The sequence below is a fragment of the Aquarana catesbeiana genome, linkage group LG03 (assembly GCF_042186555.1).
Source record: "Aquarana catesbeiana isolate 2022-GZ linkage group LG03, ASM4218655v1, whole genome shotgun sequence".
Classification (NCBI taxonomy): Eukaryota; Metazoa; Chordata; class Amphibia; order Anura; family Ranidae; genus Aquarana; species Aquarana catesbeiana.
In genome coordinates, this window is record NC_133326.1 from 723,973,548 (window position 1) to 723,997,092 (window position 23,545).

The following is a 23,545-nucleotide window of genomic DNA, read 5'->3' on the forward strand; positions in this document are numbered from 1 at the left end:
GTGAGGGATAAATTTGATGTAGTTGACCAGAAAGGGCTCACTTTAACACAGTTGACCAGGAAGGGATAACTTTGATGCAGTTGACCAGAGAGCGGTCATTTTGATGCAGTTGGCCAGAGAGAGATCACTTTGATTCAGTTGGCTAGAAAGGGATCACTTTCATTTAGTTGGCCAGGTAGGGATCACTTTGACACTTTTGGCCAGAGAGGAATCACATTGGTGCAGTTGTCCAGCGAGGGATCACTTTGATTCAGTTGACCAGAAAGGGATCACTTTGATGTAGTTGACCAGAGAAGGAACACTTTGATTTAGTTGACCAGAGAGGGATCACTTTGATTCAGATGACCATAAAGGTATCACTTTGATTCAGTTGACCAGAGAGGGATTCCTTTGAAGCAGTTGGCCAGAGAAGGATCACTTTTACGCAGTTGATCAGAGAGGGATCAGTTTGATTCAGTTGACCCGAGAGGGATCACTTTGACACCATTGGCCAGAGAGGGATCATTTTGACACCTTTGGCCAGAGAGGGATCATGTTGAGTCAGTTGACCAGAAAGGGCTCACTTTGATGCAGTTGACAAGAGAGGGATTACTTTGGTTCAGTTGACCAGAAAGGGTTCACTTTGATGCAGATGACAAGAGAGGGATCACTTTAACAGAGTTGACTAGAGAGGGATTACTTTGGTTCAGTTGACCAGAAAGGGATAACTTTAATGCAGTTGACAAGAGAGGGATCACTTCAATGCAGTTGGCCAGAGAGGGATGACTTTGATTCAGTTGACCAGAAAGTAATAAATTTGATGCAGTTGGCCAGAGAGGGATCACTTTGATGTAGGTGGCCAGGGAGGGATAACTTCATTCAGTTGCCCAGAGAGGGATGACTTTGATTCAGTTGACCAGAAAGGAATACATTTGAAGCAGTTGGCCAGAGAGGGATCAATTTGATTCAGTTGACCAGAGAGAGGTCACTTTGACATAGTTGGCCAGCTAAGGGATTACTTTGATGCAGTTGGCCAGTGAGGGATCACTTTGATTCAGTTGACCAGAAAGGGCTCACTTTAACACAGTTGACCAGAAAGGGATCACTTTAATTCAGTTGGCCAGGGAGGGATCACTTTGATGCTGTTGGCCAGAGAGGGATAACTTTGAGGCAGTTGGCCAGGGAGGGATAATTTTGATTCAGTTGGCTAGAAAGGGATCACATTGATTAAGTTGGCCAGGGAGGGATAACTTTGACACTTTTAGCCAGAGAGGAATCACAATGGTGCAGTTGTCCAGCGAGGGATCACTTTGATTCAGTTGACCAGAAAGGGATCACTTTGACACAGTTGGCCAGAGAGGGATCACTTTGACGCAGTTGGCCAGAGAGGGATTACTTTGATGCAGTTGGCCAAAGAGGGATCACTTTGATTCAGTTGGCCAGAGAGGGATAACTTTTTTGAGTTGGCCAGAGAGGGATCACTTTGACACTGTTGGCCAGAGAGGGATCACTTTGATTCCGTTGACCAGAAAGGGCTCACTTTAACACACTTGACTAGAGAGGGGTCACTTCAATGCAGTTGGCCAGAGAGAGACGACTTTGATTCAGTTGACCAGAAAGGAATACATTTGATGCAGTTGGCCAGAGAGGGATCAATTTAATTCAGATGATCGGAAAGGGGTCACTTTGATGCAGTAGATCAGAAAGGGGTCACTTTGATGCAGTTGATCAGAGAGGGATCACTTTGATGCAGTTGGCCAGAGAGAGATAACTTTATTCAGTTGGCCGGAGAAGGATAACTTTATTCAGTTGGCCAGAGAGGGATCACTTTGATTCAGTTGGCCAGAGAGAGATAACTTTATTCAGTTGGCCAGAGAGGGATCACTTTGACGCAGTAGACCACAGAGGGATCACTTTGATTCAGTTGACCAGAGAGGGGTCACTTTGACAGAGTTAGCCAGCAAATGAACAACGTTGATGCCGTTGGCCAGTGAGGGATTACTTTGATTCAGTTGAGCAGAGAAAGACCACCAGTTGGCCAGAGAGTTGCGTCTTGAGTTCCCAGTGTGTCCCAGCCTCCTTCCAGCCCTGTGCTCCCAGTGTGTCCCAGTCTGCTTCCAGTCTTGTGTTGTCAGTGTGTCCCAGCCTTCTTCTAGTCTTGTGTTCTTCGGTTTAATATATTTTATTGAGAAAAATGGCATTGTATAAATAAAGAAAAGGAAATAACAATACTTGTATTACCACATGCCCTCTTGTTCTTAAGCAACTGAGAAACAAGAGACTGCACAAATGAAACGTGCTGAAATATTTGCTATCAATGCCAATTTTTACATAATAATAGAAAAAAAAAAGGAGAGAAAGAAGAGAAAAATATAAAATAAATAAATTGATGAATGAAGTAAAATTAGGAAAAATGATAGCATCCTAACAATCACAAGAAAGATGACAGCTGAGGTGATTCCAGAAATCTCACCCACGGTGCCCAGACTTCCCTAAACTTAAAATGACTCTTATGCCCTGTACACACAATAGGATTTTCCGACGGAAAATGTTCGATGGATGCTTGTTGTCAGAAATTCCGACCATGTGTGGGCTCTATCGGACATTTTCCATCGGAACTTCCGACACACAAAATTTGACATCTGGATCTCAAATTTTCCGACAACAAAATCTGTTCTCGTAAATTCCGAGCGTGTGTACACAATTCCGACGCACAACGTTCCACGCATGCTCGGGATCAAGCAGAAGGGCCACACTGGCTATTAAACTTCATTTTTCTTGGCTCGTCGTACGTCTTGTACGTCACCGCGTTCTTGACGTTCGGAACTTCCAACAAGATTTGTGTGACCGTGTGTATGCAAGACAAGTTTGAGCCAACATCCGTCAGAAAAAAACATGGATTTTGTTGTCGGAAAAACCTATCATCTGTACAGGGCATAAGGGTTTGTTTTTTGTTTTTCTTTTAAATAACAAACATATCATACTTACCTCCACTGTGCAGCTCGTTTTGCACAGAGTGGCCCCGAACATCCTCTTCTGGGGTCCCCCGGCGGCTCTCGCGGCTCCTCCCCGCATCAGATAACCCCCTAGGAGAAGCACTCTCCTGAGGGGATTACCTTGCGGGCGCGCTCCTGAGTCCAGCATTTGGCGTCCATAGCCGCCGAATGCTGGACTCGTCCCCGCCCCCTGGCGCCCGCATCATTGAATTTGATTGATAGCAGCGGGAGGCAATGGCTGCGCTGCTATCAATCTAACCAATCAAGAACCCCAGGCAGAGAGACAGCGCATCCCAGTCGGACCAAGTTCCAGGGCTCAGGTAAGTAAAATGGGGGGCTGGGGGGCCGGTCACTGCCATAGGATGCATTTGGGTGAAAAAACACAAATGTTTACAACCCCTTTAAAGTCATTGTTATTTGCTGTGGATATTAGCTCCTCCATCTGCATTATGTGGTTCATCTCTACTATCCATTCCCGTATTGCTACTATCCATTCCCGTATTGTTGGTGTTATTGAAGATTTCCGATGTCTTGGAATTAAAGCTCTTCCTGTCATCAAGAAAAATCTAAATATATTTATAATTGATTTCATTGATCCCGGGATCAGAGAAAGGAGCGCTACCTCCGGAGACTCCTGACACTTTTTGCCGGTGACCACATGACTTAGTTTAAATATAGCCGACCAAAATGGTTTATATTCTTGCGAGACAACCACAAGTGTAATAATGTGCCACTCGATTCACAACATCTCCAACATAGGTCAGACATAGCTGGATTAATATTGTTTAATAGGACCGGGCAACGATACCATCTTGTCAAAATCTTATAGTTGCGTTCCTGTGAATAAGAGGATAAAGTTATTTTACCCACTTGCCTACTGGGCACTTAAACTCCCTTCCTGCCCAGACCAATATTCAGCTTTCACAAATAGAGCTTTCTTTTGGTGGTATTTAATCACTGCTGGGTTTTTTTTGCTAAAGAAAAAAACGAAAAAAGACTGAACATTTTGAAAAACAGTTTCATAGTTTGTTATAAAAATTTGAAAACAGGTCATTTTTCTCCTTCATTGGTGTGCACTGATGAGGCTGCACTAATAGGCACTGATAAGGTGGCACGATTGGGCATTGATAAGGTGGCATGATTGGGCACTGATAGTTGGCACTGATAAGCATGAGGTGACACTGATAGGTGACACTGAGAGCTGGCACTGATGGTTGGCACTGATGGGCACTTATAGGTGGCACTGATAAGCAGCACTTATAGGTGGCACTGATGGGCACTGGTAGGTGACACTGATAGGCAGCACTGATGATGAGACACTGGTGGGCATTAATGGGTGGCACTGGTGGGCACAGGTAGGTGGCACTGGTGGCTACTGATAAGTGGCAATGGTGGGCACTGATGAGGTATCTGTGGCTCTCTGTGTGAGGGACCAATGTCCCTCTGACAGAAGCTGATAATCTGATTTTTTTTGCTAAAAAATACAGACTATTGATCCTCTGTTTACATCACGTGATCAATTGTCATTGGCTGACAGCTGATCATGTGGTAAGGGGTCGGTGATCACAGAGCGCACCGTGTGCGACCCATGGGGGCATGCAGGCAGCTCATGCACAGGAGGATGTCCATGGACGCCCTTCCAGCAATTAAGGCCTCGCTGTAACTGTCTTTCGGCTATAGCATGGGTGGCAAGTAGTTAAAAGTGTGAAAGAACACTTTATCCCAGTCTTCAAGCGCCACATTTTTCCCCAGCTCCCAGACATAGAAGGGGCGGTCAGGAAATGTGTGCAATAATAAAATGCCATATATTTTAGATTAAGCATGGGGGCATTTTGAGTCAGAGAGGCACAACTCCTCAAACTGAGTTAAGTCCCCACAGAGACTTGACCTACTCAGCTCTTTATAAAAATTGCTTAGTTGAAAATATTGAAGCCACTCACTACTTGTGTCCTTAGTGTGTCCCAGCCTGGTTTCAGCCTTGTGTTCCCAGTGTGTCCCAGTCTGCTTCCAGTTTTATGTTCCCATTGTTTCCCAGCCTACTTCCAGCCTTGTGTTCCCAGTGTGTCCCAGCCTGCTTCCAGCCTTGTGTTCCCAGTGTGTCCCAGCCTGCTTCCAGCCTTGTGTTCCCAGTGTGTCCCAGCCTCCTTTCAGCCTTGTGCTCCCATTGTGCCCCATCCTGCTTCCAGCCTTGTGCTTCCATTGTGTCCTATCCTGCTTCAACCTTGTGTTTCCAGGGTGTCCCATCCTGCTTCAAGCCTTGTGTTTCCAGTGTGTCACAGCCTGCTTCCAGCCCCATGTTTTCTTAGTGTGTCCCAGCCTTCGGCCATCCTTGTGTCCCCAGTGTGTTCCGACCTGCTTCCAGTCTGTGCTCCCAGTGTGTTCCAGTCTGCTTACAGCCTAGTATTCTCAGTGTGTCCCAGTCTGCTTACAGCCTCGTATTCCAGAGTCTCCCTACCTGATTTGAACCTTGTATTCCCAGTGTGTTCTAGCATGCTTTCCACATTGTGTTCCCAGTGTGTCCCTATCGGCTTCCAGCTGCTTGATCGAAGTGAGTCCCTAACTGCGTTCAGCCATGTGTTCCCAGTATGCCCTAGTAAGCCTTGATATTTCCTTCAGCCTTATCTGCTGCCTTGTGATACCTGTGCTCCAACACTGCCAGGGAGTTGCGGCAGTGCAATTGCGATCTGCTTGGGTCAGTCAGAGGACCACAGCCTGAGTATCACCTGTAGAACAATCTCTCTACCTCTAGATGTTCAGGTGAAGACCCGGACCTTTTCAGGGCTCTCGCTGTTGCGAAACAAGACAGATTCTCCAAATAATCTGTGTCAGCTCTGCGACTTTGGCCCATCTGCACAGCTGCCTCAACCATCATCTACTCCGACCCTAGTGGAAGATGAGTCTCACGTCGTGATAGTAATAATACAATTAAATTCTAGTGATCCCAAAGTTCTTCTGTTTAATGCTTAAAATGCTTAATTATACATTGTTATGTAAGTCGATATATCATAGTATGTATTATTGGCGTCAGTAACTTTTACAATTCTCCAAGAATAAATTCCTGATAGGTCACAATAAAGGTCAATGGTATCATATTTCAGAAAAGCTCCATCTCCTATTGTTAAAATGCTGTGTAGAGCGCCATTGTATCTGAATTACATTACCTGAAAATCCTCCCTGGTATCTACAATATCTATATTAAGGTCTGTGTTCTTCTTCAGGGGGCTCTTTTGAGGAAAATGCGTATGCCAATGTGGATGATTTTAATTTAAAAAGGAAGAAGAATGCACCAAAAGCCAAAGGTGAGTTATTATAATGAGGGGTATCCTCTTAATCTATTATGGACAGCTGAGGACCCGAGTCTTCATTCATAGGACACATGTCTACTAATACTAATACTGCTATACTGGATCTACCTATCAGAAATCACCACCTTTCAGGTTACCCTTAGTGGGGGGTATTCAGAATTGTTCAGCAAACAAACACTTATTAGCAGCTTCCTGGTTTGTTTTTGCAGATCTGTTGCTCTGGCCTCTAACATAGATTCTTATCTGTTCCTCTAGACAGTACCCTCTAAAACTGGACATGTGTGTTTCTGGCTGCCCCCTTACAGTCATATGGACTCTTTAGGGAAGGCCAGTCTCTCCCAAAACAAAATAGGATTGCACAAGCTGGTTGCTCAAAAAACATGGAGTCAGGATTGGAGAGTCTATCCCTCATAAGTCTCTACAAAGTCTCCGGGCTCCAGGACCCAAAGAGGGTTTTTCTAAACTCTGAGGAAACTGAAAATCCAGTTTCCTCCATATGACCTAACCTCTCCCAGAGCCCCTCAACCTGCCTGGGTGAGAACCCTGGGTGAGAAAAAGTCTTTCTCACACTGTGATAGAGTGTTGTACTGTCACTATATATATATATATATATATATATATATATATATATATATATATATATATACAGAACCTAGGTCCTGAGGAATACTTAGTTGAAGGAGGTGCAAAACGATGCATGAAGCATTGCCGTCCATTGCTCCTCCTTGGAAATTGACCAGCCCAATGGAAATCCCAAAGTTCGCACAATGCACACATACACTAATATCCAAGCTGCTACCACCTACAAATGACAGGCTTGTGGGAAACCTTAATCCTGACACTCACAATTAGAGATAAGGGTTCAAGTTTGTAGCAATGCAGGTTTTGCCCCGAACTCTAGCTGCTTGCGTTTCAGTTAACAGGTCAACTAAATGACTTGTTTACCCACCCACTGCAGTGAACCTCCTGATTGACAAGGAAGGTGTTCATTAGCAGCAGTATTACTACTGCCACTACTACTAATGAGTGACAGCTTCTATTACTACTAATGAGTGACAGCTTCCCATTCAGGTCTGTGGTTGCCAGGACACTGTGGCTGTCAGGGGTTAAGCAACCAATGGAGCATCCCTGCCCCCATTCATCTGAATGTAGATAGTTGGACTGGGGATGTTAGCAGATGTCATTAACCAAATATCACCACGTGGTCATATTTGCTCAGTGATGTCAGCAAGCATCCTCGACGTCAATGTTTCCATTCAGCTGAATAGGGATGCATCATTGGTTGTTAGGACACTGGGGGTCACCAGCATCCAAGAACCACTATGCTGTTGTTGAAGATTTGCTGTCATTCCCAGTAAGAGGAAAAGTGGGAAAAAATCATTGTGGGACATTTACTTTGTGGGACTTTCTTTTGGACATTATTTTTGAGCATGATAGGACATTATTTTTTAGACATCTTGGTGCATAATTTTTTTTTGGACATTGTGGGAGATTATTTTTTGAACATCAAGGGACATTATTTTTTGGATATCAAGGGACATTATTTTTGGACATTGGGGGACTGTTTGTAGACTTTGTAGGACACATACTTTGTGGACATCGTTGGACATTATTTTTAGATATCTTGGGAGATTATCTTTTAGACATCATGAACATTATTTTTGGACATTGTGGGATATTATTTTTGGACATTAAGGGAAATAAACTTTTAGACATCATAGACATCATTTAGACATCATAGACATAATTTTTTGAACCTCTTGGGACATTGTTTTTTGACATGGGACATTATTTTTTTGGACATAGTGGGACATTGTTTTTGGACATTCCAGGATATTATTTTTGGAAATCACAGGACATTCATTTTTGGACATTGTGGGACAATATTTTTTAGACATCGTAAGAAAATATTTTTTGGACATACATTAGTAGGACATGTAGCAGACATACCATAGTAGGACATGTAGTAGACATACGGTAGTAGGACATGTAGTAGACATACGGTAATAGGACATGTAGTAGACATACAGTAGTAGGACATGTAGCAGACATACGATAGTAGGACATGTAGTAGACATACGGTAATAGGACATGTAGTAGACATACGGTAATAGGACATGTAGTAGACATACAGTAGTAGGACATGTAGCAGACATACGATAGTAGGACATGTAGTAGACATACAGTAGTAGGGTATGAACCAGAATCTACGCTCTCATTTGGCTATATCATGATAATGAAATAACATGATGTGATATGTACATTTACAGTTATAGTGGAAGATTATTATATGATAGATGTGATATAAATACAGTTATAGTAGAAGATTACGGATTTGTATGCAGTGAACGAGCACACAGATGATCCGGATGAATATAAAATGTCTTTACATGAGATAAGAATTCTGGAGGATTATTATACCGGCTGATACACGCAGGATTATTCACTATCCTCTCTGTCTGTAGAGATTGCGGCTGCCAAGAATACACAGTACCGGCTGATACTGATCCTGGGGATCCTCCTGATATTGGTCTTCATTACTTTGGTCACCCTCACGACTTTCCTGTTCATTTCCTGTGAGTATCTCTATTATATTGGGATATTGAGGTTTGGATTTGGCATCTGAACTTTGATTAAGTTCATGAACTTACCTCTTACTCAGAACCTGGGATGTTCAGCTCATCACTAACTATCAGGAAAAAAATCTAAAAAAGGCAAATATAAAAAAATGTAAATCTGTAAATAGTGTTAAAAAAAATGTTGAGTGAGAAATTGGCTGGTTTTTGCCCTTTTTAACTTCAAGAGACCGTTGGCCTCTCACTCCTGGGTTTAGCCCCATTCTGTTTTTTTTTCTAATCTTTCGAGATGGTCTTTTCAACCAATTGGAGAACCTCCCCTCTATGTCTCTCTACATCCCTATATCTTCCTATTTATATCTCTATCTCACCTACAAGGCGGTTAATCCTTGCTTGATCAGTGCAGGGGACCCCCTTAGAAGGAAGAAAAAATATTTTTAAATAAAAGATATAAATATTTTTTTTTTAAATTCTGAAATAAATAAAAATAAGTGTAAAAAGAGTACATACCTACCACAACCAGACAACCTCTAGTTTATAACAGCAACATTCCAGATCCAGACTGCCTCTGGTCATTTGCCTATTGAAGGAACATTTGAGGAAGAGTGAGTTTCTTATGGTCATAGTATTCTACCTGAGAGGATTTCTCCCTCTGTATTCGGTACTGGTTGCCCTTCCCACAGGGGGAAGACTTTTTAATATTTGCCTAGGGCTAAGGTGACTACTACCTTCCTGTGCAGAACCTCTGACTCTTAATTTAGACCTGTCTGACATTTAAAAAAAAAAAGGATTGCTTAAATTTAATGGCAGCTATGGCAATCAGGACTACATATGTGAAGTTTTGCTGCCCACTATATTACTGCACAAGTATGTGGTGTCCTATTGCAAACAAAGGACTGATTTGCTTGTTTCAATAACAAGTGTAACCGTCTGCAGATCCAAAGTAAAAAAAAAAAAAAATAAGACCAAGAAACTGTTTTGCATTGTTTGCACACATTTTAGGCCTGAAGATTACACAAAATCCCCATACATGAGATATTTTCTGAAAGCAGACACCCTAGAGAATAAAAAAGTGGTAGTTCCAATTTTTTTATGTCACATGATATCACTGCAAATTTCAGTTAAAAAAAACACACTAAAAACACACTAAAGTTAATCTTAGGGCAAACAAACGCAATAAAAACTGCCTCAGTGTGAAAGAGGTCTTACGACCTTTTGTATCACTTGCCCAACCCTATTAGATTGTAAGCTCTTCTGAGCAGGGAGACAGATGGGAATGCAGTGATTCCCAACCCCCCACCCCACTCCTGGGGAGATGGAAGGGAATGCGGCGATCCCCCCCCCCCGTGGGAGACAGATGGGAATGCATGGATTCGCACCACCACCCCACCCCCGGGAGATGGCCGGGAATGCGGCGATCCCTCTGATCTCCCCCCCAAGAGATAGATGGGAATGCAGCGATTTCCCCCCCCAGGAGATAAATGGGAATGTGGCGATCCCCCTGATCCTCCCCCCCCCGCTGGCGACAGATTGGAATGCATCGATCCACCCACACCACAGGAAACAGACTGGAATGCAGCGATCCACCCACAGCACGGGAGACGGATGGGAATGCGGCGATGATCAGAGGCCTTCTTACCTTAGAAAGGAAGCAGATCAGGCAGACATGGATCCGGGCTCCAGCTCCTCACTCCGGGCTATTGCTTCTCCTTCAGGCGAAACAGGAAATTAGTCCCGACTGAAACCCGATTGGCCTAAGACTCCCTGGCCAATTGAGTCTCAGGAACTGCTTCCTGGGAGGAGAATCAGGAAGATTATAGTGAATATTAATTTGCTATTGTCACACAAGTTGGTGGGCTTGGGGGGGCGCAGTGCTCTGCGCCCTGAGCCCACCCTTTTTTTGAACCAATTAGAGCCTCAGACTTAAAACCCCATTGAAATCCATGCATCCGGAACCCCCACATGTAGATTAGGGGGACCAAACAAATGGATGGGGGGGTGGCTCCCATGCGCCCCCTATGGACGGGCCACCACTGCCTGGCAGCGATATCGAAGAACTTGAAGATATAAAGTGTAAGTCTCCATGAATAAATTCCTAACTTATCGTAATATACAGGAGCAGTATAATTATTTCAGAAAGGCTCCGCCTTTGAGCTCCAGTTTATGACTTTGACTAATCAGTGGCAGACATTTGTGAACACATCCAAGAACTACACAGGCACCAGAAATGTAATTACTGTGTCATCTCTGAGCTGGCATCTTAGTTAGTCCAAGACATAGATGGTGATCCTGGATGATGTCTGAACAAAGATGCTCTGTCCTTCTGAAGCTGATGATGGCATTATCAGGGGAAGTATTGTGTTATCTGTGAGAGGTCATAAATACCTGGAGGGGTTACACTGACAAATTAGTAGAATGGTGCACCTACCATGAAAATATACACAATATATAGTATATATGACAGGTCAGCTTCATAATTCCAAAAAAGATTCAATGGGGCCTTATAATGACCACTGTGAAGATCGACAACAACCAGACCATGTCTGTGTAATCTGGGGACCATATCTTTATTTTTTTTTTTAAACTGTATTTGCTGATGTGAGTTCTCCAACATTGAAGAATCTTATCTGACATTGTTTTCTATTTCCTCTTCAGATAAAAGTATCAGTGAGGAAATGTCACAGATGAGGAACGGTGAGTGTATAATGGCCTCAATGGTCATGTCACAATGCATTTCATGGGTTCCATATATTCCACTTCCTCGGCATCTGTGAAACACTTGGAGGGGTCTCAGGGATTATCCCTTTAACATAAAAAAGGATACCATTCTATTAGCCCTCTTCTATTGTCCCACAATAGTGGGTGATCCTTCTAGGATGGGAAAGCCAACGTTATACTGTGAAACAAGTGATTTTTTTATTGCCTGTACATTGTGGATTCTGTAAATAGGTCAGGTGTGGCTTTCATGCGCTGTACTTTAAACATTTTTGTGAATACATTTGTATCATTTTATTAGCGGTTAACTGTATATTATCAGACACCTATGAAGTTTTGTTTAATGTTCTGTGGGTGTATTGGAGTGTAGATCCACAGTAATCTGAGACGAGCCACCATTGTTATCATTACAGATTCTCTTTCTAGTGAAGTTCAGAGCATTTGGGGAGCCGTGAGGAACCTGGAAAAAGTCCAGACAGCAAGCAGTAAGATTATCTTATTCCAATCACTGGAACACTTACCCATCAAACCACCTTTCACCACAGTGAGCAAACAGGATGTAGATATCACAAAGCCTCAATCTGTCTGTTTGTAGAGCAAATGTATCCAGATATCAAACAAATAAGGTGAATTTTAATAACAATAAAAATTACATTACAGGTCTATGACATGATGGGTCCCCTTCTGTCCTCTGCAGTGGGTGGTTCGTGAGTCCTGACATCATGGCTCTGTGACATTACAGTTCCTCTTCTGTCCTCAGCAGTGGGTGGGTCCTGACCTCATGGGTCCTCTTCTGTCCTCAGCAGTGGGTGGGTCCTGACCTCATGGGTCTTCTTCTGTCCTCAGCAGTTGGTGGGTTTTGACCTTAGGGGTTCTCTTCTGTCCTCAGCAGTGGGTGGATCCTGATGTGATGGGTCTGTGACATGATGGGTCCTCTTCTGCCCTCAACAGTAGGTGGGGCCTGACCTCATGGGTTCTCTTCTGTCATCAGAAGTGGGTGGGTCCTGACCTCATGGGTTCTCTTTTGTCCTCAGGAGATGGTGGGACCTGACGTTATGGGTCCATGACATGATGGGTTCTCTTCTGTCCTCAGCAGTGGGTGGGTCCTGACCTTGTGGGTTCTCTTTTATCTTCAGCAGTGGGTGGGTCCTGACCTCATTGGTCCTCTTCTGTTCTCAGCAGTGTGGTGGAGGTCCTTATATGATGGGTCTGCAACATGATGGGTCCTCTTCTGTCCCTACCAGTGGGTGGTTCCTGACCTCATGGGTTATCTTCTGTCCTCAGCAGTAGGTGGGTCCTGACGTCACAGACCCATGACATGATGGATCCAATTCTATCCTCAGCAGTGGGTGGATCCTGACATCATGGTTCCTATTCTGTCCTCAGCAGTGGGTGGGTTCATTGCATGGTGGGTCCTCTTCTGTCCTTAGCAGTGGCTGGGCCCAGACCTCATGAGTTCTCTTTTGTCCTTAGCAGTGGGTGAGTCCTAACCTCATGGTTTCTCTTCTGTCCTCCGCAGAGAGTAGGTTCTGATCTTATGGTTCCTCTTTTGTCCTCAGCAGAAAGTGGGTTCTAACCTCATGGTTCCTCTTCATTCCTGAGCAGAGGGTAGGTTCTGACCTCATGGTTCCTCTTCTGTCCTCAGCAGTGGGTGGGTTCTGACCTCATGGTTCCTCTTCTGTCCTCAGCACTGGGTGAATCTTGGGTGAATCTTGAATGCTGCAGAGAGCAGACCTTATAATGACAAGGTGTTGCCCTGTGCATGCTCCTGTGAACCCATGGATGGCATACCCACGGGGGGGGGGGGTAGGACTTTGACACCCTGAGTTCACAGGAAGTGGGTTAAGCGACACTGGACATCATTCAATCTGGAAAACTGTCAAACTATAATTACTGCAAGGAACATATCCAGAGATGCTTTTTATTTTATTTTATTTTTGGTATTAAACTAGAGTTGGGCTTGAAAGCAGACCTTTTATCAAATAGAATTTCTACTGCCTGGTCCACCATGTTCCATGGTGATCATAAATGGTAACAGTCCTGAAACATTGTATTACGTGTAGAAACCACTTCTCCAGAATCCCAATATGGTCACATGACTAAATGCCTAGGATCAAAGTTCAGACTGGTGGATTTTTCTCTTTAGCAGAAACCATGTGAACCCAAAAGATATGGGCAAGGAAGTGGGTGTGTCTTAAATGAATGTATGTAGAGTAAGAGAGGTCTATAATGATAAACCTGATTATACTAATTAATGTTGGTTTTCCTCTCTTTCTCAGATTCCGACGTGAAGTATAATTTAACATATGAAGTCATGGGTAATTATGTACTGCTCAATGTACTGTATATTAGAACTGATAGATAGATACAATTTATTATTATTATTATTATTATAATACAGGATTTATATAGCCACCAGCAATAGAAAAATCATCAAGCCTTGATATAATCAGTAAGGATGAGCCGAACACCCTCCAGGTTCGGTTTGCACCAGAACTTGCGAACAGGCAAAAAATTCAGAAGAACACACGAACACCGTTAATGTCTATAGGACACGAACATGAAAAATGAAAAGTGCTCATTTTAAAGGCTAATATGCAAGTTATTACCATAAAAAGTGTTTGGGGACCTGGGTCCTGCCCCAGGGGACATGGATCAATGCAAAAAAAAGTTTTAAAAACGGACGTTTTTTCGGGAGAAGTGATTTTAATAATGCTTAAAGTGAAACAATAAAAGTGAAATATTCCTTTAAATTTCGTAGCTGGGGGGTATCTATAGTATGCCTGTAAAGGGGCGCATGTTTCCTGTGTTTAGAACAGTCTGACAGCAAAATGACATTTCTAAAGGAAAAATTGTCATTTAAAACTGATTGCAGCTGTAATGAATTGTCTGGTCTCTGCAATATAGATAAAACTCATTGAAGAAAATGGTATGCCCCCCCCCCCAGTCCATTACCAGGCCCTTCAGGTCTGGTATGATTATTAAGGGGAACCCGGAACCAAAATTTTAAAAAATATTATGTGGGGGTCCCCCCAAAATCCATACCAGGCCCTTCAGGTCTGGTATGGATATTAAGGGGAACCCTGCGCCAAATTAAAAAAATGGCGTAGTGGTCCCCCCAAAATCCATACCAGACCTTTATCCAAGCACGCAACCTGGCAGGCTGCAGGAAAAGAGGGGGGGACAAAAGAGTGCCCCTCCTGAACTATACCAGGCCACATGCTCTCAACATAGGGGGGTGCTTTGGCGTCACCCCCAAAGCACCTTGTCCTCATGTTGATGGGGACAATGGCCTCATCCCCACAACCCTTGCCCGGAAGTTGTGGGGGTCTGTGGGTGGGGGGCCTATTGGAATCTGGAAGCCCCCTTTAACAAGGGGACCCCCAGATCCCGCCCACCCATGTGAATTGGTATTTTACAAAATAAGTGTCAAAAATAGTAAAAATGACAGAAGACACTTTGGGACAAGTCTTTTATTAAAAAATAAATAAATAAAAATGTCCCACAATGTAAATACCGTATTTATCAGCGTATAACACGCACAGGGGTATAACACACACATTCATTTTAAGAGGGAAGTTTCAGGAAAAAATCTTACATTTTAAATAAGGAACTTTGAAGCAAAATAAGGGTCAGTGCCCATCTGCAGCCTCACCAGTGCCATCAATGCAGCCTGATCAATGCCCATCTGCAGCCTCACCATTGCCATCAATGCAGCAGCTTCATCAATGCCTTCAATGCAGCAACCTCACCATTGCCATCAGTGCTGCCTGATTGATGCCCATCTACAGCCTAGAGGGGACAGGGAGGGGGGTGGGATGAGCGCCGACAGATTACATACAGTGAGAATCTCCTATGAAAGACAGAACAGTGGTCCAATGGTGGCCCAGGAGATGGGACTTCCTATTACAGAGGCCGCCAAGTAAACAGGAGATTCTCACTGTATGTAATCTGATGGCGCTCGTCCCGCTCCCCTCCCTGTCCCCTCCGAGGCAGCTAAAATTGAAGTACTGGCATATAACACGCACACGCTATTTGCACCCGATTTTCATGGTGAAAAAGTGAGTGTTATACGCCAATAAATACAGTACATCTCATGCCGCCCGACAGAACGAAAAAAGAAAAAACCAGCTCCACCTCCACGGGGTTCCGCGGCTTTCAAATTTGCCATGAACACCACATAATGTTCGCTGTTCGGCGAACAGGTGAACACCTGATATTCGAGTCGTACTTACGTTCGACTTGAACATCAGGCTCATCCCTAATAATCAGAGAAATGTCATCCAAATGGCAGGTAGGTTAGGGATGCAGATCATGTCTGACTATCCGTGGAGTGATCTGCATCCCTAACCTACTCACTATTTGGATGACACTTCTCTGATTATATCAAGGCTTGTGATTTTTCTATTGCTGGTGAGTTTGAACCCCTAGGGGAGAGTGACCCACGTGGTGAAGATCTTGGTGTACGATGCACGCTTGTTTATTATCAGCTAGGATCACCATCTACTCTCTGAACTTTAACCACCTTATGCCATTCAAATGTTTCTCATATGTTTTAACATATGAATGCCGGTCAAGAAATGGATTGACAGGAGCGCTGCTGTAGTATTGGAGGGTGCATTTTTCAATGCTTCTGGACTAGATACTATTAGTTTATTATGTTTAAATGTTATTTTAGTGGCTGCTTTTTTATGTTAACGATCATTTTGATTAATTGTTGGTTATTTGCCTGTTTTAACTCTATAGTAACAGAGCGCTGAGTTGGTGTAAGTAGGTCCATAGATACATTCAGTTTATTACTAGGATTTATATAGCGCCAACAGTTTGTGCAGCAATTTACAACATGAGGGCAGACAGAACAATAACAATACAATTCAATACAGGAGGAATCAGAGGGCTCTGCTCATTAGAGCTTACAATCTAGGAGGGAGGGTCAAGTGATACAAAAAGGTAATAACTGTGGGGGATGAACAGATGGAGAAAATAAAAGTACAATTGTTAGGTGTGGGCAGGATAGGCTTCTCTATAGAGGAGGGTTTTCAGGGGTTGTCTAAAAGCAGAGTAAGAGATAATCAGACAGATTGGAGTAGGGAGTTCCATAGGATGGGAGAGGCTCTGGAAAAGTCCTGGAGATGAGCGCATGGGAGGTGGTGACGGGGGAGCTAGAGAGCAGGAGGTCTTGGGAGGAATGAAGAAAACAATTAGGTTGGTATTTTGAGAGTAGGTTAGGGATGTACCTGGGGGCAGAGTTGTGGATGGCTTTGTAAGTCGTTGTTAGTATTTAAAATTGAATTTGTTGGGTCAGCGGGAGTCAGTAGAGGGATTGACAGAGAGGAGTAGTAAACACAGAATGGTTGGTAGGTTAGATGAGCCTGGCAGCAGCATTCATAATGGACTGAAGGGGGGATAGCCTATGTAAAGGTAAGCCAGTGAGAAGGGATTTGCAGTAGTCGAGGCGAGAGATGACCAGGGAGGGAATTAGGAGCTTAGTGGTGTCATTGCTTAGAAAGGGACATATTGTGGAGATGTTGCTGAGGTTGAGACAGCAAACTTTTGTCAGTGATTGAACGTGGGGGCCGAAAGGATAGATCAGAGTCCAGGATTTCACCTAGAACTTTGGTATGGGGGATGGGTTGATAGTTGTGCCATCGATCTTGACAGAGAGATCAGGGGAAGGGGCACGTGGGAGAGGAAAAACGATGAGCTCGACTTTGGATAGCGTTTGAGGAAGTGGTGTGGCATTCAGGCTGATATGTCTGTTAGTAAATTAGTGATACATGATGGGACTGAGGGAGTGAGCTGAGGGGTAGAGAGATACAATTGGGTCTCGTTGGCATGGAGATGGTATTGGAAGCCATGGGAGGCTATAAGCTGACTCAGGGAGGAGGTGTAGATCAAGAATAGAAGTCCAAGAACAGAAACTTGGGGGACCCCAACAGAGAAAGGAAGAGGAGAGGAGGAAGTAGAATTGTAAGTAACACTAAGAGAACCAGCAAAGAGTACAGTCATGGAGACCAAAGGCATGGACATTTTTTTAGGAGAAGGGGGTGGTCAACCGTATCAGAGGCAGCAGAAAGGTCCAGGAGTAGGAGTACAGAATAGTGTCCATTGGTTTTGGCCGTTAGTAAATCATTTGTTAGTATTAGGAGGGCAGATTCTGTGGAGTGTTGAGGGCGAAATCCAGACTGAAGGGGATCAAGAAGGTTTTTCTCAGTGAGGTGGTCACTCAGTCGGTTGTAGACTAGACGTTCAAGGAGTTTGGATTAAAAGGGGAGTAAGGAGATGGGGCATAGGTTGTTAAGATTGGTGGGGTCCAGTGAGGGCTTTTTAAGAAGTGTGCATTTTAGAGAGTTGGGGAAGATGCCAGAATAGAGGGAGAGATTGAACATGTGAGTTAGAGAGTGTAGAATAGAGCCAGAGGGTGACCGTAGCATTTCCGAGGGAACAGGGTCCATGGGGCAGGTGGTTAGCTGGACGTTAGCAAGAGGTTTAGCAACCTTGTCGATAGATAGATAGATAGATAGATAGATAGATAGATAGATAGATAGATAGATAGATAGATAGATAGATAGATGTGAAGGAGGATCTCATATCCCACTACCTGTGTGTATAAAGCAGAGGTCCCCAAACCTTCCTATATGAGGGTCACATTGTATATTTTACTAATATTTCTGGGCCAAAAAAGTCAGTTTTATGAATGAATGAATACAATTTAGATGAATATGTTTTGCTTTAAACATGATCCACTATTTAGAATAAGTAAAACAAAGCCAAGAAATGATAAATAAACTTGAGCCCATCAGAGAACCTCCTTACATTGGGGTCCCAATCAGAGTCCTCAACAAAATCCACCCTTACATCAGAGTTTCCCCTCACATCAGAATCCCATTTATAGACCTATTTACATCAGATCCCCCTCCCCTACAAGGGGTCCCTATCACAGTCCTTTCTTACATTATGGTCCCCATCAGAGTACCCCATTATATCGGGGTCCCATCAGAGTCCCCCTTACATCATACTTGTCATTACATTATATTAGAATACCCATCAAAGTCTCCCCTTATACCAGAGTTACCCTTACATTCGAATACCCGTCAGATTCTTATCTTACACCAGAGTCCCCATAAATGCCCCCCTCACATCAGGCCCCCCCACCACTCTCACTTCCAACAGAGTCTCTCCTACGTCTGGGTCCCCATCAATGTCTGTAGTTACATCATAGTCTATCCCTACATTAGGGTCCCCACTGGAGTCCTTCTTTACATCAGGGTCCCATCAGAGTACCCCATTACATCTAGATCTCATCAAAGTCTCCTCTTTCATCAGAGTCCCTATAAGAGTCACCCCTTACATTAGAGTCCCCATAAGAGTCTTCCCTTACAGCATAGTCCCCATAAGAGTCACCCCTTACATCAGGGTCCCCATCAGAGTTTCTCTTAAAGTGGTTTTAAAGACAGAAGGTACATTCTATGCATTAAGACAAAAAACCTTCTTAACCAGCCCCCCTCATGCCCCCCTATACTTACCTGAGCCCCATCTCAATCCCATTTAAATCCCGCAATGTTTCACGAGAGCCTCGGCTCTCCGGGGACTCTCCCTCATTGGCTGAGACAGCATTGGCTCTCACTGCTGTCAATCAAAGTCAGTGAGCCAATGAGGAGACAGAGGGGGCAGGGCTGAGTCGTGGCTCAGTGTCTGAATGGACACACAGAACAGAGGCTCGGGTGCCCCCATAGCAAGCTGCTTGAGGTAGGGGCACTCCTCAGGAGGAAGGGACAGGGATCACCAGCAGGGGACCCGAGAAGAAGAGGATTGGGGCTGCTCTGTGCAAAACCATAACACAGAGCAGGTAAATATAATATGTTTGTTATTTTTAAACAAAAAACAAGACGTAATATTACTTTAAAGGAGAGTCTTCCCTTACATCCAGATCCCCGTCAGAGTCCCCTTTATCATCCTTTTTACATAAGAGTCCCATCAGAGTCTCCCCTACACCAGAGTCCCCATCAGAGTCTTGCCTATATTAAATTCCCCATTGACATCAGGGTCCCCAACAGAGTCCACCCTTACCTCACACACTTACAGGGTGGCTGAGAGCCTGAGAGCCCGAGAGTGCAGTTGTAGCAGGTCTATAGAGGAACAATGGTCCTCCTGTAAATAATGGGGCAAGCATTTGATTGGTTGTTAGGACACCAGCAGCCCTAGCAACCAATGATGGTATACTGACAGTGCAACCGGGGGAACCTCCACTGGGGACCAGGAAGGGTGAAGACTGTAGGAGTGTGAGGGACTGCTAACCCCTGGCTGCAGGCCAGATAAAATCTTGTAGGGGTCTGTAGTTTGGAGACCTCTGGTATAAAAGGAGGCCAGCTCTCTCCTGACATTCTGTGTATTTCAGCTTCCTTTTCCAGCGACATTCAGAGGATTTTGGGATTTTTGGGGAAAGTGGCAGAAGAGCTCCAGAAAATGAAAAGTAAGTTTATCTTAAATTATTTCCTCCAAAAATTCTCCAAGGATCCACGATACATCTACTGATGGCCGCACCTTCGTAAGTCCAGATAAAGATTAAAACCTCAATAATTTATTTTATAGTTATAATTGTATGTTTTACATCACAAAAGGGATCAGAAAACATTTCCAAAAATATTTCACCTCAAAATGATATGTTGAACCCTGTATCAGGGGGGTTGTGTGGGGTGATCCTCACCTTGCAACAATTACATCCCAATGTTGTAACTCCAGTGTAAAGGGAAGCTGAGCCTCAATTTAAAAAATTCAGGTAAAAACACACAAAAAAGCATTTTAAATATTTTGTTGCAGTGTTTTTCTTTTCCACAAACATTTTTTTATTTACTTGAAATGTGCCTTTGAACTTACTAGAAAAAAATGACTAGCCAATTCACTAGACAGCCCCCTAACTTCTTGCATGGTACAGGCAGAGGAAGAGGAACGAGGTTGACGTGTTTCACACGATTTACATGCTTTGTCTAAACCAAAATCGCGTGAAACGCGTCAACCTCGTTTCTCTACCTACACCCATCCAGTGGTATTATGATGCTTTAAAAAAATGATTGAACTAATTGAACTGATGCATTTGTGTGGGTGTGCAGCCTATCCAATTATTTTGGTCTACATGGTGCGCAGTCATGTTGGAACAGGAAGAGGCCATCCCCAAACTGTTCCCACAAAGTTGGGAGCATGAAATTGTCCAAAATGTCTTGGTATGCTGACGCCTTCAGAGTTCCCTTCACTGGAATTAAGGGGCCAAGCCCAACCTTTGAAAAACAACCCCCACATCATAATCCCCCCCACCCCCCACCCCCCACCACCAAATGATTTGTACCAGTGCACAAAGCAAGGTCCGTAAAGACATGAATGAGCGAGTTTTTGGGTGGAGGAACTTGACTGGCCGGCAATCATTTTGTGGAGAGGGGGAGTTATGACGTGGGGTTGTTTTTCAGGGGTTGGGCTTGGCCCCCCTTAGTTCCAGTGAAGGGAACTCTTAAGGCATCAGCATACCAAGACATTTTGGACAATTTCATGCTCCTAACTTTGTGGGAACAGTTTGAGGATGGCCCCTTCCTGTTCCAACATGACTGCGCACCAGTGCACAAATCAAGGTCCATAAAGACACTGATGAGAGAGTTTGGGGTGGAGAAACTTGACTGGCCTGCACAGAGTCCTGACCTCAACCCAAATGAACACTTCTGGGATGAATTAAAGCAGAGACTGCGAGCCAGGCCTTCTCATACAACATCAGTGCCTGACCTCACAAATGGTCAAACATTCCCATAGACACACTCCTAAACCTTGTGGACAGCCTTCCCAGAAAAGTTGAAGCTGTTATAGCTGCATAGGGTGGGCCAATTCAATATTGAACCCTACGGACTAAGACTGGGATGGCAATAAAGTTCATGTGTGTGTAAAGGCAGGTGTCCCGATACTTTTGAGAATTTAGAGAATGTTCAAATTGTATTGTAGAGATGTTATACTCCAAACACCCCTGATGAAGGAGATTTAATTTCTCAGAAACGTATCGGGTGAAAAAAGTCACACCGATTCATTTGCAACATCTAGGACAGTGATGGCGAACCTATGGCATGCGTGCCACAGCTGACACGCAGAGCTATCTCTGTGGGCACGCGAGAGGGTCCAGGTTCACGGCGGGGAGACGCAGGCGCAAGCAGCGGTGAGGAGCAGGAAATTATCTGCACGAGTGATGGGCGGCCCCGAAGCCTCCCCGCAGAAGGCTATAGGCCTGAGAGCATAGGAGGGAGAGAAGCAAGCAGTGGCGAGGTGCAGAAAACTGTCTGCATGAGTGAATAGGCGGCCCCGCAGCCGTCCCGCAGAAGTCTACTTGCCTAACAGCATGAGAGGGAGAGAAGAGCTTCACCGCTTACTTGACGGCCGAAGAGGGGCGCAGTGGGCGCAGCATCCATGGAGCCCTCCAGAGCCTGGACTCCTTAAACCTCCTCTTCAACAGTGAGGCCCGGAGAACAGGCTGACTGTGGGCCCGGAAGATGAGGACAGGTGGGAGGCTCAGGCTGGGAGGAAGCCGCTGGATGGAACAGAGCAGAGAGCTCTCCTGGATCAAGAACAGAGACAGGTACCAGGCACAATTATACACTGACAACCTGCAGACAAAGACCGGGGCAGGGAGGCAGAGCAGGGACTGCAGAATAGGAGAGAGCTAGAGGTCTCTCTCTCCTCTCAGCCCCCCTCCCTCTCTCTCAACCCACCTCTTTTTCAGTCCCCCTTCTCTGTGTCCCCCTCTCTCTGTCCCCTTCCCTCTCTCTCACACCCCTCCCTCTCTCTCAGCCCCTCTCTCTCAGCCCCCTTCTCTCTCTCAGCACCCCTCCCTCTCTCTCAGCCCCTCTCTCTCTCAGCCCCTCTCTCTCTCAGCCCCCCTCCCTCTCTTAGTCCCCTCCCTCTCTCTCAGCATCCCTCCCTCCCACTCAGCCTCCCTCTCTCTCTCAGCATCCATCCCTCTCTCATAGCCCCTCTCTCTCTCTCAGCCCCTCTCTCTCTCTCTCAGCCCCCCTCCCTCTCTTAGTCCCCTCCCTCTCTCTTAGCATCCCTCCCTCCCACTCAGCCTCCCTCTCTCTCTCAGCACCCCTCCCTCTCTCTCAGACCCTCTCTCTCTCTCAACCCCCTCCCTCTCAGCATCTCTCTCACACCCCTCTCTCTCTCTGTCCCCTTTCTCTCACACCCGCTCTCTCTCACCCCTCTCTCTCAGCCCCCTCCCTCTCTCTCAGCACCCCTCTCTCTGCCCCCCCTCTCTCTCAGCCCTCACCCTCTCTCTGTTCCCCCTTTCTCTGTTCCCCTCTCTCTCAGCATCTCTCACCCCCCTCTCTCTCACACACCCCCTTACTTTCTCACCCCCTCTCTCTCTCTCTCTCACCCCCCTCTCTCTCTCTCACCCCCCCTTTATCCCTCTCACCCCCCCTCTATCCCTCTCACTCCCCCTCTCTCTCTCTCTCTCTCACACCCCCTCTCTCTCTCACACACACACCCCCCTCTCTCTCTCACACCCCCCCTCTCTCTCACACACACCCCCTCTCTCTCTCACACACACAACCCCTCTCTTTTGCTCAGCCCCCCTCTCTCATGAATTGCCGTGTTGGCACTTTGCAACACAAAACCAACTTATTTATTTCAGTTTGGGCACTCAGGCTCAAAAAGGTTCACCATCACTGATCTAGGACATTTCCAAAGTAATATTGTTTACTTATATGTTTTTAGATCTTTGTATGATGTTGTACTAATAAAAGTATTACGTCGCTTTAAATATATGTGTTGTGATGATAAGTGCCCTTTAAAACCCCATTAAGGGAAATTTACAATTTTTTTCAGTGATAAAGGAATGTTGGCATGTAGTAGAGTACCCCCATTGCCCCCACAAAATTTATGTCTGCATGATGTGCCTGATTTCCTTTTATTATAATTTTACCGTCTTGGCTAAACTGTACGACTA

General features: G+C 44.8%; 1 protein-coding gene across 1 annotated transcript in view; it reads left to right on the top strand.

Moving 5' to 3' along the window:
* LOC141134377 (C-type lectin domain family 10 member A-like) overlaps positions 1–23,545 on the top strand; it is a 149,782-nt gene that overhangs the window by 111,917 nt on the left and 14,320 nt on the right. The window contains exons 2-7 of the mRNA XM_073623944.1: positions 6,194–6,274; positions 8,746–8,856; positions 11,512–11,550; positions 11,985–12,056; positions 13,851–13,889; positions 19,970–20,044. Coding sequence (XP_073480045.1) covers positions 6,194–6,274; positions 8,746–8,856; positions 11,512–11,550; positions 11,985–12,056; positions 13,851–13,889; positions 19,970–20,044 — 417 coding nt within the window. The remainder of the gene's footprint in view (positions 1–6,193; positions 6,275–8,745; positions 8,857–11,511; positions 11,551–11,984; positions 12,057–13,850; positions 13,890–19,969; positions 20,045–23,545) is intronic.